Raw genomic sequence first — 20316 nt, forward strand, 5'->3', positions numbered from 1 at the left:
GCAATCTAGCTTCATTTCGATTATTTCTAAAGGTAACCTCAAACCCTGTACATGCCTCTTCCCGCAGCTCCTCCCCCACCCTAGTTCGCCCTCCCCCCACCCCACCCTGCACCCATCCCCAACCCCAAAAACAGGCAAAATAGGTCCGCCGACCCATATGATGCCTCCCACTTCCAGAGTGCCCCAAGGTCATTCCCTGTCTATGTATCTTTCCTGAAAAAAAAGGAGCAAAAAGGAGAACCCAAAGAAGAAATTAGCCAATTAGACATCCGCATATATCGTGTAGCGGATAAGCCATACCAGGTACTCAGAGCTCAATCCCAGACTGCTCTTGCCACCCTAACCCCAGTCCGAGATCCACAGACCACTAAACATCAGATGTCAGATATCAGGAAGTTCCTTAAGGTACTCCTCGGCCTGTATTTCTGAGGTGAACACCCGGATCTTGCCCTTAAAGATGACTTTTAACCGTGCAGGGTTCATTAGGAAGACCTCGCAGCCCTTCTTTTGGAATGGAGTTATCAGGAGGCGCAATCGCCACCTGCGTTCCACAGTTGCGTGGCAAAAGTCCGGGCGGACAAAAAATAAATGTCCCTCTGCCGATTGCTTAGCCTCAGGTCGGGCTTTCTCAAAGATGGCTTGCCTCAACAAAAAATTGCCCAAAAAAATCAGAATGGCCCTTGGTTTAGCTCCGGGGTCCGGATTTTTTTTCAACATTAGAGGAAAGCGATGAACTCTTTGGATCTTGCTTTCCCATGACCAATGAGAGAGCTCCGGGAACGCAGCTTGAAACAGCTTAATGACAAAGCCTCTAATATCCTGGCCCTCTACTTTCTCCTCAATCCCGAGGAGGCGGAGGTTATTCCGCCGTAGCCTATTTTCGGAGTCCTCGAGTTTCCACATTATGTCCGCTAGCTTATCATCATTAGCTGCGGTTTTGTTGGCAGTACTCTGAAGCCCAGACTCAAGCTCAACAATCCTCTCTTCCAAGGCTGCAGTTCTGGCAATGACTTCTGAGTAGGCCTTAGTGTTCTTCCTTATGGCCCCCTGTATCTTCATAGTCGCCATTTGTGCCCTCTTGTGCTCTGGTCTTGCCTCGCTTTGGATAGATCTAAGCATCTCATAAATCAGGGTATTTGATGGCGGTGAATGAGATTCGCCCCTAGATCCCTTACGATCACCTCCTTGCGCCCTTGAGTCCCTTGAGCCTGTTAGGCTTATCGTTGCCTGTGCGTAGTCCCACTGCAGGTTGTCGCTGGTCTCAGACCCATCACTGTGCGAGGGAGTTAGCTTGACCTTACTGCGGCTATGTCGGGGTGTGTTTTTTTAAGAGTGTCAGCTGTTTTAGGGGGGCTGTCCTCCTCCTCATCCTCCTCCTCTGAGGTGAGGCTACCGCTCTCAGAGTTAGCCGTTAGATCGGTGTCTGACTCCTCAGCAAGGGAAAAAAAACGGTCTCCATCCAGGGGGTCCGCTGAGCTGAGAGCTCCTTTACCATTAATCTCCTCCTCTGGCGCAATGCTAGAGGGAATAGAGCGCTGGTGTGGTTGGCTATAAATCTTTTTAGTGGGCATAGTCCCATTGCTGATCCCCTCCGTCTCTTCCACGTTAACGGTCTCTTGTCGTCCCATTGCACATGGCTCTTCCACTGTCTGAGAGAAGGGCCCACTTTCAAGGCTGTCACTCTGCTCTTCCCCCTCACCGCCGGAGTTCATATTACCCCCAGTCCCTGTATTCTGCTGTCTGGGTATACGCTGGTCCCTGGTGAAATCAACAGCCCTCCCACTGACTGGCGAATTTAGTGCCAGCGCTGGTTTAGGATGTTTACCACCACCAACAGTTTTCCCCTCGGTCTTTCCAGAAAACATAGCAGGGACTGTAATTGCTTTCCCCTGTCCTGGCCCCTCCGGTGCGACTGTAATAGCCCCTGGTACGACTGTAATAGCCCCTGGTACAGCAGAAGCAATAATCCCCGGTCTCCCATGTTCTTTAGTGCGAACAATGTCATTCTCTTTGGAGCCTGCGGAGGGAGGAAGTTTCCCTTTAACTAGCCCTGCTTTCTTTGCACTCACCGGCATAGCTCGGGGGCCATTCTTGTCGACTTTATCCGCTTCGTCCGTTTTATCCTGTTTACCCAGCCTCTCCGTTTTCTCTCCCAAGGGGTGCTGTTTCATAGTCCCGTGGGTTGACGCTTCCCCCGCAGGTTTAACCATATGTGCGGGTCCATTTCCATTTTTCCTCGGCGGCATTGTGCTGAACTGAACACTGGCCGACTCGAGATAACACAGCTGGGCTTTCACCGATGACCACGCCCGCCAGGCTCCCAGGTGTACGCGGCTCCTATGCTATGCTTTGTTATGCTATGCTATGTTTTCTTATGATATGCTATGTTTTGTTGTGTTTTATTATGCTATGTTTTGTTTTGCTATGCTATGTTTTGTTTTGCTATGCTATGTTTTGTTGTGTTTGGTATGCTATGCTTTGCTATGCTATTTTTTTTTGCAATGCTATGTTTTGTTAAGCTATGCTATGTTTTGTTATGCTATGTGTTGTTGTGTTTTGTTATGCTATGTTTTGTTATGTTATGCTATGTTTAGTTTTGCTATCCTATCTTTAGTTTTGCTATCCTATGCTTTGTTTTGCCATCCTATGCTTTGTTTTGCCATCCTATGCTTTGTTTTGTTATGCTGTGCTGTTTTGTTGTGTTTTGCTATGCTATGCTTTGTTATGCTATGCTATGTTTTGTTCTGCTATGTTTTGTTATGCTATGCTATGCTTTGTTTTGTTATGCTATGTTTTGTTGTGTTTTGTTATGCTATGTTTTTTTGTGTTTTGTTATGCTATGTTTTGCTATGCTTTGCTATGTTTGGTTACGTATGCTATGTTTTGTTGTTTTGTCATGCTGTTTTGTTGTGTTTTGCTGTTGTATGCTGTTTTGTTATGCTATGCTTTGTTTTGTTATGCTATGCTATGTTATGTTTTGTTATGTTATGCTATGTTTTGTTATGCTATGCTATGTTTTGTTATACTATGCTATGTTTTGTTTTGCTATGCTTTATGTTATGATATGCTATGTTTTGATGTGTTTTGTTATGCTATGTTTTGTTTTGCTATCCTATGCTGTGTTTTGTTATGCTATGCTATGTTTTGTTATGCTATGCTGGTGAGGGTGTGTGAGGGTGTGTGAGGGTGAGGGTGAGTGAGGGTGTGTGATGGTGAGGGGGTGTGAGCGTGAGGGGAAGTGTGGGTGAGGGGGTGTGTGGGGGTGAGGGGTGTGTGAGGGTGAGGGGGTGTGTGAGGGTGAGGGGGTGTGTGAGGGTGAGGGGGTGTGTGAGGGTGAGGGGGTGTGTGAGAGTGAGGGGGTGTGTGAGAGTGAGGGGGTGGGTGAGGGTGTGTGTGGGTGAGGGGGGAGTGTGGGTGAGGGGGGAGTGTGGGTGAGGGGGGAGTGTGGGTGAGGGGGGAGTGTGGGTGAGGGGGGAGTGTGGGGGAGGGGGGAGTGTGGGTGAGGGGGAGTGTGTGGGTGAGGGGGAGTGTGTGGGTGAGGGGGAGTGTGAGGGTGAGGGGGAGTGTGAGGGTGAGGGGGAGTGTGAGGGTGAGGGGGAGTGTGAGGGTGAGGGTGAGGGGGAGTGTGAGGGTGAGGGTGTTTGAGGGTGAGGGTGTTTGAGGGTGAGGGTGTTTGAGGGTGAGGGTGTTTGAGGGTGAGGGTGTTTGAGGGTGAGGGTGTTTAAGGGTGTGTGAGGGGTTGTGAGGGTGAGGGGGTGAGGGGGACTGGGTGAGGGTGTGAGGGTGAGGGAGACGGGGGTGACGGGGGTGAGGGTGTGTGAGAGTGAGGGTGTGTGAGGGTGAGAGGGGGTGTGAGGGAGTGTGTGAGGGTGAGAGGGTGAGGAGGTGAGGGGGTGAGGAGGTGAGGGGGTGAGGGGGTGTGGGGGTGAGGGGGTGTGTGTGGGGGTATGGGGGTGTGGGGGTGTGAGTGGGTGAGGAGGAGGGTGAGGGTGTGTGTGAGGGTGTGTGTGAGATGGTGTGAGGGGGTGTGAGGGTGAGGGGGTGTGAGGGTGAGTGAGGGAGGGTGAAGGGATGTGAGGGTGAGGGGATGTGAGAGAGGGTGTGTGTGAGGGTGTGAGGGTGAGAGGGGGGTGAGTGAGGGTGCGTGGGGGTGAGTGAGGGGGTGTGAGGGTGAAGGGGTGTGAGGGTCAGAGGGAGGGTGAGGGTGTGAGGCTGAGTTAGTGTGTGTGAGGGTGGGGATATGTGAGGGTGGGGGTGTGTGAGGTTGGGGGTGAGGGTGTGTGAGGGAGGGGATGGGTGAGGGGGTGTGAGGATGAGGGGGTGTGAGGGTGAGGGTGTGAAGGAGGGTGAGGGGATGTGAGTTTGAGGGGGTGTGAGGGGTGTGAGGGTGAGGGGGTGTGAGGGTGGGGGTGTGTGAGGGTGCGTGAGGATGAGAGGGTTGTGAGGTTGAGGGTGTGCGATTGTGAGTGAGGGTGAGGAGGGTGAGGGTGAAGGGGTGTGAGGGTGAAGGGGTGTGAGGGTAAAGGGGTGTGAGGGTAAAGGGGTGTGAGGGTAAAGGGGTGTGAGGGTAAAGGGGTGTGAGGGTGAAGGGGTGTGAGGGTGAAGGGGTGTGAGGGTGAGGGGGTGTGAGGGTGTGAGGGTGAAGGGGTGAAGGGGTGTGAGGGTGTGAGGGTGAGAGGAAGGGTGAGCGGATGTGAGGTTGAGGGGATGGGGATGTGAGGGTGAGGGGATGGGGATGTGAGGGTGAGGGGCTGGGGATGTGATGGTGAGGGGATGTGATGGTGAGGGGATGTGATGGTGAGGGGATGTGATGGTGAGGAGATTTGAGTATGTGAGGGTGTGGGGGTGTGAGGGGGTGAGGACGGGGTTGAGGGTGAGTGTGTGTGAGGGGGTGTTTGAGGGTGTGAGAGGGTGAGAGGGTTGTAAGGGTGAGAGGGGTGAGGGTGAGGGTGGGTGAGGGTGAGGAGTGGTGAGGGTGAGGAGGGGTGCGGGTATGTGAGGGTCTGAAGCAAATGGTGGCAGGGCAGACATTATAAGACAGAGAGAAACACAAATGTTAAGATAACAGTGCTCGAAGGGGTTGTGAGAAGGTGGAAATGGGATTAAAGGAGAAAGGATTAAAAGTAGAAAAGAGGCCAGAAAGGAGACACAAAGGAGACACAAAGGAGTGGAGTGTGTGGCGGAAACAGGGAAAAGCAGAAAAGAATGAAGATGGATCCGAGAGGGTGCAAGTAGGGTCACATGCGGGAGAAGGAAGACTCATTAGGAGAGTGTGATGAAGCTCTCTGCATTGCTGTGGCAGGGGCGGGGGAGCGCATTCCTTTCAAGTCGGGGGCTGGGGGGCGGATCCCTTTGAAGTCTGATGCCGAGGCTTGTGGTGTGCTTTGTGCACGCGCCTGGCTCACATGAGCTGTATCCAATCCGCAGCAGTTTGGGTAGAATTTTGAAAGCCTCACTATAATCTCGACACAAACAAGCATTGCTAAAGCAATGCTGTAGGTCGAGACCTAAAAATCACAAAGGAAGTCTGGAGGATTTGGGATTATTTGCGTTATTGGAAACACTGGTGAGCATAGGAAATAGTGAGTTGATGCTGTGGGGCAAGGAATCTGCCCTTAGCCAGAAATTCAGTATAGTATCTCTCAGGGGTCACAATAACGATGAGATAAATTTAACACATGACATACCTGTAATGTAAAGTATTAATACTGTGCCGTGGGAATAATGATTAACCACACCTATGAGCATCATTCCTGAGGAACTGTGAAGGATTAGGGTTCAAAATGTTAAGTCTTCCACTAATTTACTGTTGCACCAGGACTACAAAATAATAAGTTAGTCAGTCAAGAATTCTTTATTTCGGCCAATATGACCGTAAAAGCACTGGTAAACAAAATACACCACAATTCATACATAATACATTTCAAAGATAAAGTGCATGTATCAAAGAATGCCATTTAAAAATTATAAAATGCAATAAATACATAAAAATAAACATTAGCAACATTTGGGGTTTAACAAAAGCTGGGGTTGATACCAATATAAGGTCCCAGAAAGGTGATGGAGTGATCAGATTAAGCAGAACCTTGTTTTAAAATAGCTCGGTGCGCACACCACATGGAGAATAGGTTTCGGTAGACAGAATACACAATGGGCATGCTGGTATCATATTTTAAAATCCTATAGGCTTCTGCACAATGGTTTGATCCAAGGTTTCTACATATCTGTACTAGCCTTCGGCGTCTAGCCTTCTTGTATGCCGGGCAAACAAACAGTACATGTTGAGCTGTCTCCGAGATGTGGTTGCAAGCTGGACAACCCTGAGTTGAAGTGCCCCCCCCCCTCCAGTTATTTGTGAAGGTGCGAATCGGCAATGCTCCGTGCCTGCTTGTAGGAACAGCTTCTTTGCAAGGGGGGGCTGGATGACATCGAGAACAGGTTCTAGGCTATATTGCTCTTTAATCTCCAAGGACGCGGTCATTGTACCAGTTGCCAGATTCCTCTTTAACTGATTAATTTTGTAATCCCTAAAGATCTGTGACAAGGTCTTCCTGGATATTAACATACTGCTTCCTTCAGCGTTAGTCCATAGTTCATCCATCCCCATAGCTTCTAAGGAGTTTTTAATATACGCCAGCCATGGGATTTTGCTAGCTCCTTTTATGCTCAGCACTTCCTTTAACTCGGCTCTAAAAGACTAATAACAGGAACAGAGATAATAGCATCCTAAAAAAGTTGAGCCGATAAAATGATTCAACTCAATTTAAATGCAAATGAAAATTGGATTGAGAAATCCCCAGTGCTCAACTTCAGACTGACGTAGCTGTAAATTTGGGCCCAATCAGTTGGTCAGTTTAAAATTGTACAGTTAATAGAAAGAGAATTTTGAATAAACTTTATAAACCTATGTAGACGATAGAGGAGTAGTCTGATTGGTTCTCGAACATCGTAAATAATGATGACTGTATGGTGTCACAGTAAATTCCAAAGATAATGAGCAAACAAAACATTAGTTAGGAACTGCTACGGAATGCAAAAGAAGCCCTAATATGAGCTCCGGTGTACCACAAGTAAATTTGGAAAGAGACTGTGAATGAATGTTAAAGAGAAAATGAAAATTGTGCAGGTCTTCGTAATTTCTGGGACAATGATGGAAAGTACATGCATGCCCAAGTAAATAGTCTTAACTAAGGGATGTTCCAAAAATAGATAAAGAACACAGTACAGTGACTAGAGAGGAGAGCAGAAACATTGTCAAAGAAACTGGGAAAGGACTACTGTTGCCTGAATGCTTTGCCAACACATAAATAATGTTAAACAGATCGTGTACCCTAACCAAGGTGTAATGCCTAAATGCATGAGAAGTAGAAAGACATTTCATGGACAGAGAGACGATTGGCATAAAATTGCTAAACACACTTTGCAGACACTTTTGTTAATGAGTTCTTTTTAAAGTATGCTATAGGTTTCTGTTCTAAATGAATAGAGGTAAGTCCCTCACTTGTAACCGTGGTAGACTGTGTCTATGCACGGAGGGATATCTGATTTATTCCATCAGAAAAATTTGGTTAATATTACATAGTTTTAAAGCAAAACAAACAACCACCGAAAAGCCCCCGTTATAGTGACTCATGCCCCCACTACGCACCTCTCCTGACTTAAAGCCTGATTTCACTTAGACCATCTTAAATTACATTATCTGAAAGAGACCATTAGTTATAGATTCCTTACCTTAGAACTACCCCAGGCGTCAGACTGGATCTGGGGAATTTTTTCTCTAGCAGTACCCCTGAGCGTCGGTAGGTGGCGTCAGTCACCTCCGCATCCGTCGTCGTGATTGCCGGGATGACGATGCGGTGGCTATTTAGACGCTTCCCCTGCGCGCTGATGTCAGTTTTTTCAGCCTTGTGCAGGTCCAGAGAGAGCTTGCCCCTGCGTCTTTTTTTCACTAAACTTTTCTTGACTTTTGTCGACTTCTGTTTGAGTCTTCCGACTCCTGGTGCAGGAGGAATGTCACATCGACTGACCGAATTTACGCCATGCGAGGCCTGTAACTGATGTCGGTTACGGACCCCCACCTAGTGTGCCTCTGGTGCCTGGAGCACGCCCCAAGTTGTGCTCCGACTGCCGGGCCATGAACCCAAAGTCTTTCTGTGAGCAGCCCCGAAAGTTATTGGAGGCCCGACAGTTGGCTCCGCATTGTTCGAGGTCCCAGTCGAGAGGAAGGTCACAGAACCACTCCTCTTCAAAGTCTTTGAGGTCTTCGGGTAAGTTGAAGCACAAGAAGAAGGCGAAGAAGTTCCAACGCTCTTTGCCTACACCCCGTCTTCGGAGCCTGCTCCAGGGAGGGCTCCGCTCTGTCCTCCATTTCCCGGTGCCAGAGCGCCCCCTGCCCAGCTTCAAGCTATTAACGAAGCACTTCACAGCATCTTTGAGCAGCTTGACTCCTCCGGCGTGCCTTCGATCCCCACAGACTCGGTTGAGGGCCCTGGGACTTAGAGGCCGGCAGCTTTGGCCCTGGCGCCGGAGAGCCCTCAAGAATCCAGGCCTAGATCCGGATCAACGTCGATCGACCTCACTGTACCTTTTCCGATGCACCTGACATGCTCCCGACTGGCGCGACCCCAACCTCAGCCCCGACTTGGACCTGGTGCCGGACTGACGTCAGTTGGAACCGGAACTGGAGGGCACTTTTGTGCCACTGTTCATCCCTGGCGTTCCCTTCAGGCCTGATTGGCAGCCAGAGGAGGGTGAGGAGGACCGGTAGGGGTGTGTAGACTCTTTAGCTGAACAGCTTGAGGAGCCGGACAGGCGAGATGACCTGAGTGACGCCAGTGGTCTGGATGCCTCCCCGGACCTTGGCATGCTTTCTCCCCCTACCGTGGCTATGGAGGAGGGGGTGTCCTATGCAGTGGTATTGCGTAGGGATCCTGAGGCCTTGGGCCTGGAGCTTCCTACAGTGGCAGTTAGGACTAACGTCCTGACAGAGGTACTTCAACATGCAGCAGCTTCTTCCAAACCCCTGCAGCCTTTCAATGAAGCCCTCACAGATGTCCTTCTGGGCACTTGGTCCAACCCCAGCACAGGGGCCCCTGTTCCTCTCCCAACACCCAACCCCTGAGAGCTTGGTGTTCCAAGCCTCGTCCTCTAAGGGATCATTCCCTACTGCTCCACCAGATAGGGAATCCAAGAAGCCAAACCATCTTGGGAAGAAGAGGTTTTCTTCCGTCAGCTTAGCTCTGCGGTCAGTGAATACCCCACACCTCTTGGGCTGTTATTCCCATACAAAGTGGGCAAACGGTGGCACAGGTGCTGCCACAGTTGCTGGAGGAGTCCCAGGCCGTTCTCTCCAGCGCAGTGGCTGAGGGTAGAGACGCAGCAAAATTCATGATCCGTTGTGGGCTGGCTACCACGACTCACTGGGAAGAACGGTTTCCACATCAGTATCCCTGAGGCGCTACGCCTGGTTGAGGACATTTGGTTTTTCTGGGGATGTCTAATCCACACTGCTGGTCATGTCCTTTGATGGCCGTTGCCTTTTTGGTAATGAAGGCAGACTCGGCGCTCAAGTGCTTTAAGGATTCTAGGGCTACGGCCAGATCCTTGGGCCTCGTGGCGACCTCTCGCGCCACGCAGTCTGCTTTTCGCCCCTTTCCTGGCTACGGAAGGGGTGCCCCACCAGGTTCATCCCAGTCTAGCCACTGGTTCAAGCAAGATCAGCCTGGGTGTGGCCGCGGATGTGGGACCCAGCGACCTCACAGGTCTGGGGACCATTGGGTGGGTCAGTCCACCTGTACCTCCTCTGCAGAAGCCTCCAAGCCCTCCTAGTCTGACCTTTCAGGGCCACCAGAGATCAGTGGGCAGCAGGATTCGCCATCACCTCCCCCACTGGCATATCATTACATCGGACTGGTGGGTTTTGCTGATAGTCCAAAGGGCCTACTCCCTCCCCTTCTATACTACCCCTCTCTCCATGCAACCATCCTTCCATCGCATGTTGGAGGATCACTTGACCCTTCTCCGTCAGGAAGTTGCAGCTCTCTTGGCCAAGGGAGATATCAAAAGGATTCCTGTGACAGAAGTAGGACGTGGTTGCTACTCCCACTACTTTCTGGTACCCAAGAAGGACAAAGGCCTGTGTCCTATCTTGAACCTCAAGGGTCTCCAATCGCTTCCTCTGGAAGGAGAAGTTCAAGATGCTCACGTGGGCTCAGGTCCTGCCTGCCCTCGACCCCGGAGACTGGATGGTAGTGTTGTACTTGCAGGACGCATACTTTCATATGCCCTTCCTGCCGGCCCACAGTCATTACCTTGGGTTCATGGTAGACCACGAACATTTTCAGTTCACCATGCTCCTCTTTGGCTTTACCAGCGCCCCTCGGGTGTTCACGAAAGTGATGGCAGTGGTCACAGCTCCTCTGCGCCAATTAGGGGTTCCAGTCTTCTATCTCGACGACTGTCTGTTGAAGGCGAGCTCGCCCCAGGCTGTCGTCTCCCACCTGTAGACTAGTGCGGACCTCCTGCATTCGCTGGTGATAACTATCAATGTGCCGCAGTCACACCTGACTCCCTCTCAGAAGGCCTTTTTCATTGGAGCGGTTCTGCATATGGTGCGGTTTCGAGGTTATCCTCCCAAACAGCGAGTCTGGGATATTCGGGCTATGATACCGATGTTTCAGCCTCTATCCCGGATTTCAGTGAGAATGACTCTGAGGCTGCTGTGCCTCATGGCCTCCTGCAACCTGCTGGTGGTTCATGCCAGGTGGCATATGCGGGCTCTGCAGTGGGACCTGGTGTTCCAGTGGGTGCAGCATCAGTGGAATCTCTGACGCCGTCCAGATCTCGGAGGGAACTACACACCAATTGCAGTGGTGCTTGACGAACCAACAGTCGGTCAGGGGCAGATCCTCTCCCTTCTCCAACCAGAGCTGACAGTAGTGACCGATGGTCCTGGGATGGGACGCACACCTGGGAGAGGCGGAGATCAGAGGACTCTGGTCTCCGGCGGAGTCTGGACTCCACATGAACAGTGCAGGTATTCACAGACAACACCACCGCCATGTGGTACTGCAACAATCAGGGCGGGGTGGGGTCATGGATCCTATGTCAACAGGTTCTTCACCTTTGGACATGGTTGAAACATCAGGGCATTTCCCTTGTGGTTCAACACCTGGCGGGTTCTCTGAATGCCAGGGCGGACGAGCTCAGCTGTCGGTTCATGATGGATCACGAATGGCGTCTTCATTCGGAGGTGGTGCAAGGTCTCTTTTAGCAGTGGGAAGAGCCTTGGTTAGATCTGTTCGCCACCGAAGAGAACGCACAGTGTCAGCAGTTCTGCGAATTGGAATTTCCAAGGGGGTACTCGCTAGACGACACTTTTCGTCGTGAGTGGAACTGCGGTCTCCTGTATGCCTTTCAGCCAGTACCACTTCTGCCCGAGTGCTGAAGAAGATCAAGCTCAACCCGGCCTAAGTCATTCTTGTGGCTCCAGACTAGTTACGAAGTGTCTGGTACCCGAGTTCTTGAGCATGGCCATTGATCCTCCAATCAGACTGCCCCTACGGGAGGATCTTCTGTCGCAGCAGCAGGGGACGGTCCTCACGCCAACCTGTCCAGCCTCCACCTCCTTGTGTGGAGATTGAACGGCAGCAGTTGACCGCTTTTGACCTGCCGCCAAGTCTGTAACATCATCTTGGCAGCCAGGCGTCCATCCACTAAGACGGTATATGCCTGTAGGTGGAACAAGTTTGTGGCATAGTGCACAGCAAAGGCTGTGGATCCTCTCTCTGCCCCTACTTCTGAGATTCTCTTGTTCATCCTGTCTTTAGCCCAGCAGGGCTCTGCCTGGGTCACTGTTAAAGGCTCCCCCTAGGCCATATCTGCCTTTCTTCGCCTTCCTTATCAGCCTTCTCTTTTCAAGTCTCCTATTGTAAATAGATTTCTAAAGGGCCTAACTCATCTCTTTCCTCCTTCTCCTTTCGCAATGCCCCAATGGGACTTGAATTTTGTTTTTCTTTGTTCGCCCTAAGTTGGCAGGGTATGCTCAGACGTGAGTCCCTTGGTCACTTTGCCACTGGAGTCAAGCAAGCCTGGCTGAAGACGGCTGTAATGCCAGAAACCGGTCCTGGGAAGCTTGATTCCGGTCCAGGGAAGACATGGCTTGGCAGTTCGGGCTGGACTGTTCCCATGAGGCACAGGGTCAGACTGATTTGCATATGGCCATGTCTGAACTGGGGTGGGGGATTGAGCTAAAGAATGGTGATGGATTAAACCCAGATCAGTTGACTGGTGGTGAGTGTTTGTATTGTCAACGCTCCGTCCATCACCACCTTTTGGTTTTTCTTTGTTCGCCCTAAGTTGGCAGGGTATGCTCAGACGTGAGTCCCTTGCTCACGTTGCCACTGGAGTCAAGCAAGCCCGGCGGAAGACGGCTGTAATGCCAGAAACCGGTCCTGGGAAGCTTGATTCCGGTCCAGGGAAGACATGGCTTGGCAGTTCGGGCTGGACTGTTCCCATGAGGCACAGGGTCAGACTGATTTGCATATGGCCATGTCTGAACTGGGGTGGCGCAGTGAGCTAAAGAACGGTGATGGATTAAACCCAGATCAGTTGACTGGGGGTGAGTGTTTGTATTGTCAACGCTCCGTCCATCACCACCTTTTGGTTTTACTTGAATCTTCTCCTCACTTACCTTATGTGTGCTCCCTTTGAGCCACTGCATACATGTCCTCTGCGACTCCTTACTTTGAAGACTGCCTTCCTGCTCGCCATCACCTCTGCTCGCAGGGTGAGTGAGCTTAAGGCTCTATCCTCAAAGCCTCCTTTCCGTGCAGTCCATCCGGACAAAGTGGTCCTTCGCACTAGGCCCTCTATACTACCCAAAGTAGTTATCTCTTTCCACATAGGTCAGACCATCACTTTGCCCACCTTCTTCCTGCCCCCGCACCGTTCCAAAGAAGAGGAGAGACTTCACCATCTGGCCCCAAAATGTGCGCTGTCCTTCTACCTTGACCACACTAAAGATTTCCAGGTGGACGATCAACTCTTCGTTGGTTATGTGGGTGCCAAGAAAGTTCAGAGCTTCCAAAAAATGAACCACCTCTCGATGGGTTGTCCTATGCTTTAAAATCTGCTATTCATTGGCCAAAAAGGAACCTCCAGTGGGACTGCGCACTCGCTCTACCAAGGCAACGGCTGCCTCAACTGCTTTGAGACGTGAAGTTCCGCTCATTGACATCTGCCAGGCAGCCGCGTGTTCATCCTTGCACACGTTTACCAAACATTATTGCTTGGATAGCCAAGTCGGGAGAGACAGCTTTTTTGGCCATTCTCTTCCCCAGGACTATCTGGTGTGAACTTAGTTTGCAGACCCACCTCCGCTGTTGGCATTGCTGGGGTATCTATTCTAAGGTAAGGAATCTATAACAAATGGTCTCTTTCAGATGAACAAGTTACTTACCTTTGGTAATGATGTAGCAGTTAGAGACATATATTAGTTATAGACTCCTTACCGTCCCACCCATCCTCCCCGTTCTGCGAACTGACTTCTAGTGTGAGGGATTCCATTTCAGGGCCCTAGTTTTTTGCACCAGTGGTCAGTGCCTTGCATGGATCTGTGCTCCTGGCTTGGAAAGTTGTGTCAGAACTGATGTCCGTGCACAGGGGCGGCTTCTAAAAAGACCTCGCAACGTCATCCTGGTGATCACGACGACGGACAAGGAGTCGACCGACGACACCTACCGACACGCAGGGGTACTGTTAGAGAAAAAGTTCTCCGGATCCAGTCTGACGCCTGGATCAACTCGAAGGTAAGGAATCTATAACGAATATATGTCTCTTACAGATACATTGTTACCGAACGTAAGTAACTTGTTCGTTGTCATCACTGATGAGCTCACATGACCTCACCAATGACATAGTTGCTGAGGACATTTATGATCTCACAAAATAGTTCCACAATGATATCAGGACATGCCTGACAAATAATATTTAAAGGAATAGTTTGAAAGCTTTTCTCTTTAAACGTTTGTCAGTCTTTCAAACTGCATGATTAGCTTCGACAATAACATTCACATTTATCCCTCACTGATCTCTAGAGTTAACACCAGGCACAAGAATAATCCACAGTTGGTAATTTGTCCTATTCTGCAGGTTCATATGAAGCGTAGGCTTTTTCTAGCTTACATTTGATACCATGGTCAAGGTGGGAAACGGTATGCTTGGTTTGCCATTGCCATGAACTGCTGGTCATGGTTTAACTAGTGAACAGCAGGTGTGTCTTTCCATAACCTATATACTACTTTTTACTCCATTATATGTGTAGAAAAAGACTCAGATTTCTTCTTGTTCAAGAATTACAAAAACACCAGATTCACATTGCCCATCTCCCTGAATCTTGTTCACACAGAGTATGTTGTGCTGGGTGCTCATTATGTAAGTAGTCTATCCTACAGTCACGCTCTGAGGTTTCACTCCTTTCCTCCTTCTTATAGTTTCCTGTACATAGTGTGTTATGCAAACAATATGTTCTTTACTAAATTGCCTAAGACATATGATATCCCAAAATGGCTGCACAATGTCATCCATATACAACAGAGAAAGACTTTGTAAAGGCGTAGTCAGAGAGTTTGTATCCTTCACTCACACTTTGAGGTCTTGCGCCTTTCCGCCTGTATATCTACAGCTTTGGAGAAAGTGTCAAGATTGCTGTTTCTTGCATGTAACCTTTGTTACACAAGCATTGTGTTCTTGAAGCACACTCTGACTGAAGTTTGAAGTAAACTAGGTTCTAGCTCCCAAACATGTTAGCAGTTCATACATACTTAAATCAATATGGGCCCCACTAAGGGTTAAACCCAGAACGTTATTCATTTTTTAATTATATGCTAAAAAAGTTGAGAGCAGGTATTTGGTAAGATGAAAATCAGCAGCAAAATAAATGTCTGTCATGCAGTGATTTCTTTACAAAACCCCTGTTGATAAAGTAAGTGACACAGGGAGGGGAAAGAGGGGAGACATGCCAACCCTGGACTCACAAGATCACTGTTTGATATTTCTTCATAAACTCCATATGACGCTAAAACCAATTGATGAAGCGAAAAATAGTCTGAGTTAAATCAGCTAAGAGTTGAAACTTGGTTATTACTTAAATCACCACTGTTCGAATAATCTAAGATTTAAGTACTCATACCCTCGTAGACATTAAACAGAAAACATTTGAGATACCAACAAGATTCCCGAAGAATCTTGAATATCCGAATCTTGGAATAAATGTTGACATTGTATACTTTGGTGTTGCAAAGGAAGTCAATAGGGTCTATGCATTTGAATCTTATCCAAACTGATCAAGTGTGTGGCTTATCTTGCACGGATCATCTGCTTCTCTCTCTTCAAAGAAGATCATTATCAATAAATGGGGCAATGCATTATAATAATAATCCACATTTGTAAAGCGCGAACAATCACCCGTAAAGGTCTCTTGGCGCTGGGGGCCGTCGGGAAGATTAAGCAAGCTATTGCCTAGAGTCTTTCTAAAATGTATCTTAATTTTTGTTAGATGTCTAAAGCTTCACGTCCTTGACATTGGAACATTTCCATCTTCTAGTCTTCTATCCATGTTTTCTTGAATGGAGGGACAGAAGGGGACTGGGAGATCATAAGTTGCTGCACCATGTCTCAACCACCTTCCTTCTCCAGTTTGGTAAAATAGGCCCTAAAGAATACCTCGCACAGAACACAAACATTATCTCTACCCTCCATCCTCATGTGAATATTACTCCTTTTGGTGCATTGGAATACTAGGAATTGCTTTCCACTTGAAGTGTCGCATCATGGTTTCTTATGTGCTAGACTCGCTGCTGTCCACGACTAAACTGTTGAATGTTGAAATTGGGTTTTTTTCTCTTCCCATTTCAGATTTACTATTTCTGTAATACACTTACATATTTTCTTGAGTAATTATAGTATATGTAATAGATGTAAGTATAAGTTGGACTGAGAGAAGGTTTAAGTAGGAGCCAAGGTAGCATTGAAAGTAAAGAGAGAGGATTATGAGTTGGAGTGTGAGTAAAAGAATAGGAGTGTGGCTATTAGTGTTAACGGCTGATACTTAGCGTGAGTAGGGGTAGTAAGGGGTAGAAGTGGATGCAAGACCAGTGATGGGAGTAGAGGTAGGAGTGAAGTAAGGAGAAGGGATTAGTGTAGAGTGGGATGAGGCGAAAGGGTGTGCCTCCTTTGTGATAGATGATTGCTTAATTATCAATGTATAACAGTAAAAAGCACTCCATGAGGACCAATACTCCCAGTAGTCAATAGTGTTATGGCAAAATGAAATTTTCCTATTAGCCGCTCCATAATGTTAATACCACTTCATCAAGCAGCTGTTGGAAGGACTCGCCCAAAGCAACCAATTCCTGAAGGTGGCGAACCCATAGAAACTGTATAGTTTGTTCATTGCAGGATGACTGGCATCAGCTAACGTCCACTGTAAGCCAGACATAAAAATTCAGAGAATATACCCATGATGAACAAGTGGTGGTAGAGGTAAATAACATTTTTCAACTCATTTTTAGAGAGAAGTATTTGTGTTTTACTTGCTTGATGCTTGGAAGAAGATTGGGAAAGCTTGCTCTAAGTTAATTTTATATCGATCACTACAAAATAATGCATCAATGTCGGGCAAATAGAAGAATGTTTATTCAAAATAACGTATTCTTTTTAAACCTGCCATTTATAGAATTTAAAGTGTTCATATTTACTAAAACTGCTTATATTGCGTGCTTCTTTCTTAAGCAAAAGTTTCATATAGTTACTGTTTGCAGTGGAGCACAGGACTCCAAAATTAAATACACATCTGTATTTTGTTATTCAAGATTTCAACAGCACATTGCCTTTCTACGAGCGAAGACTTTATATTTTGTGGTTGCAGAGATGGAACTGTGAGGATTTTCAATTCCCTCAATCTGCAGTACGTCACAAATTTACCAAAACCTCACTTCCTGGGTACGGATATTGCTAAGGGAGTAGATCCAAGGTAAACATGAATGAACTTACTCTGTTAATGAAAAGTGTGTGTTTGAGGAGATGCGTTTCGTAACACTTGTAGAATTTGATCAGTTTACATTTGTAATTTGCAATTAGGAATGTGCGTCCTCTTGATGATGTCTTACAATTTACAACAATAAAACCCATTTAAAACTCGGATTCCTAATATTGAACGGTTTTCGCCAGTCCTCTGAACTTTTGTCATCTTGTTATTAAATACTGGGATACACTAAAAAGTAACTTTTTTTCCTAGCCTCCTTTTCAGAAAGAGTCCAGATTCTCAGTATCCTGACACCATTGCTGTGGCGTATGACCCTTGCAATCATTGGGTATCTTGTGTATATAACGATCATAGCTTGTACGTTTGGGATGTCAAAGATAGAAGGAAAATTGGGAAAGTGTGTTCAGCCCTCTATCACAGCTCTCACATTTGGAATGTTCAGGTGAGATTTTTTCTTTTTTCTGAAATGTTCGTATTGTGTATGTGTGTGGTGTGAGTATATATATATCTGTGTATATATATATATATGTCCAAGCAATAACAATAATGTACGCCGCACTCTTCCTGATTAGTTTGTCAAAAAGCAGGTTTATTGATCCTTTGCATCTCGCATTCCTACGCGTTTCGAACTTAACAGTCCCTGTTCACGGTAGCTTTGCAAGTCCCTTGTTACTTTTTAGTTATTTATACTGAGACTCCACTTTTGCATCTATATATCTATATCTCCTACTGGCGATAGCCAGTAGGTATATATAGTTAAGACCTAGCTACCATAGAAAATCCGCAACATTCTATAGGGAATAACTTTGGCGCCGGTTGAGGAATTTGCGTGTAATATTCCAAAATTTTGGCCAGCTCCGCTGCGCTTCTTCCCTGAAAGTTTCGGGGAGATTCGTGAAGTGGGGGCTGAGAAACAAGGGGGGTCCCAAAACGTGTTTTACCCATTTTCATTTCCATAGGACGTTCTGACAAGGCTACAGCCCGAACCGCTGAACGGAATTACACCAAACTTGGCAAAATTGTAGGGACTGGTATGCAGAAGTGACTTTGCTATATTTGGTGAAAATTGCTCCAGTGGTTTTTATGAAAATTAACTTCAAAAACACATATATATCTGGGCAGAGCCTAACCACACATCTCATCGTGAGATCTGATTGGCTGTCAGCACTTCATCCAAGAAGTGTTGGCAGCCATCTTGGGACCAATATACATGATAGCACCTCATTAAAAAGCATTGTAGTTAATAGAGGGTTTTAGGACTTTAGTTACATTATAAATCATTTGTTGATGGTACCATACTCATTTTAGGAATTGTGGTGTGTTCTAAGGTGATTTTACCATGTGAAAAAGCCTTCTGCTGGGATATCATGAATCATGTTTGAAAGAAAACTATTATCTCATGCTTTTCCCACAGTGGTTTGGAAGGGGATCTATAAGCTAAACTGAAAGCATATTTTCTGTAAATTCACATTATCTTTCTCAGTCATGTGAGAATGAAGTCTGACATTCTCAGTAAAACATGTACATCCAACAAGGACAGACACTGTCAGTTGATTCCTTTGTGTTCTACTGCAGCCTCCTAGAGTGTTCTAAAGAACAACTAGAGCGCTAACAGTCCTACTTATTACAAAGGTATGGCACACCTGAAGCCATCTTGATTGGAATAAAGTGGTAACTCTTAAAACATTTAATTTAAAAAGGAACAAAATGAGGGGGTATATTTTGCCATAGAAAGTATGATTAGTGCTGCAGAAAGAAAAATTAGGGCACATTTTGAGTGACTTCCCAAATCCTCTTCTATTTCATAAAAAAATTCTGACATGCAGTCTCCCAAGATGGCCACCAGAGACAAAAGAGCCCAAATGTAGCCCAAATATCACCCAGATGTAGCCCACGTATAGCCCAATGACAGAATGTCCCAGAGTGTTCTAAAGAACAACTAGAGCGCTAACAGTCTTACTTATGACAAAAGTATGGCACACCAGAAGCCATCTTGATTGGAATGAAGTGGTAAGTCTGAAAACATTTAATTTAAAAAGGAACAAAATGAGGGGGTTCATTTTGCCATAGAAAGTATGATTAGCAGCAGACTTCCCTGGGGAGCAGTAGCTTTACTACAGTGATCTAATGAGCAACTAGAGTGCTAACATTAAGAATTTATGGCAAATGTGTGACACTTCTGAATGCCTTCTTGATGGAACCAAAGTAAACAAGCATTGAAAATGCAATAGATCTCGCCCTCGTTTAAGTTAAAGCCATTCTGTTTGTAATGAGGTGGCTTTTTAGCTTTGCTCTTATTAGTGTTTTTAAAACTTTCATGTAAATAACATGCATATGTATGCATATATGTATATATATGCATGCATTTATATTTTTATTTATATAGATATGCAAATTATATGTTTATATATGTATATATATATATATACACATACATAAATGCATATGCATATATATGCATATATATATGTGTATATGTGTGCGTGTAGAGAGGTCGAGCGGTAGAGGTGTAGAGGTGTAGAGGTAGAGACTAGTAGAGAAAGAAGTAGAGACAGGTAGAGAGGTAGAGAGAAGAGAGTGAGTAATAGAGTAGAGAGTGAGTAGTAGAGAGTAGTAGAGAGTGAGTAGTAGAGAGTGAGTAGTAGAGAGTGAGTAGTAGAGAGTGAGTAGTAGAGTGAGTAGGAGTAGTAGAGCGAGTAGTAGAGCGAGTAGTAGAGCGAGTAGTAGAGAGCGAGTAGTAGAGAGCGAGTAGTAGAGAGCGAGTAGTAGAGAGTGAGTAGTAGAGAGTGAGTAGTGCTATTTTGGCTTTATTATCCTGTATCTTGATAGAGTTATCAGAGATTTTCATAGATAAACTAGCCATTTCCTTTCGTACATTCTTTACTTCTGCCGCAATTGTCTCCGTATTAGCACGAAGTGCTTGGATTTCTTCTAGAATTAAAGACCATGAAGGCTCAGAAGACTCCACCACTTTTGATTTCAATGGAGGAGGTGAAACCTGCTGTCTCTTTTTATTATTCGCAGTATTTTTATTTTCCATGTTATAAGGAGTAAAATTGGCGTATTTTGAAATAAAAAGAATTAATATGTGAAAGTCAGAAGGAAAATAAAAGAAAATGAAGTATTCCTCAATGAAAAACACTGGTGCAGCAGCTAAACAGGGCTGTGGGAGTGGCTAGGCCCAAACCAGGCCCTTTCCTGAAGCAGTCTTCGCCCCCCCTGACGGACAGTCCAGGCAGTACCTTGTTGGAAGGCAGGGAGCAGGAACCAAG

At 46.8% G+C, this 20316-nt stretch overlaps 1 protein-coding gene across 1 annotated transcript in view; it reads left to right on the forward strand.

The window, feature by feature from the left end:
* Window positions 1-20316, forward strand: part of LOC144781934 (WD repeat-containing protein 62-like) — a 636677-nt gene that overhangs the window by 121873 nt on the left and 494488 nt on the right. The window contains exons 8-9 of the mRNA XM_078661021.1: window positions 16872-17032; window positions 17297-17486. Of these exons, the coding sequence (XP_078517147.1) occupies window positions 16872-17032; window positions 17297-17486 (351 nt within the window). The remainder of the gene's footprint in view (window positions 1-16871; window positions 17033-17296; window positions 17487-20316) is intronic.

This window comes from Lissotriton helveticus, chromosome 9 (assembly GCF_964261635.1).
Source record: "Lissotriton helveticus chromosome 9, aLisHel1.1, whole genome shotgun sequence".
NCBI classification, from domain to species: domain Eukaryota; kingdom Metazoa; phylum Chordata; class Amphibia; order Caudata; family Salamandridae; genus Lissotriton; species Lissotriton helveticus.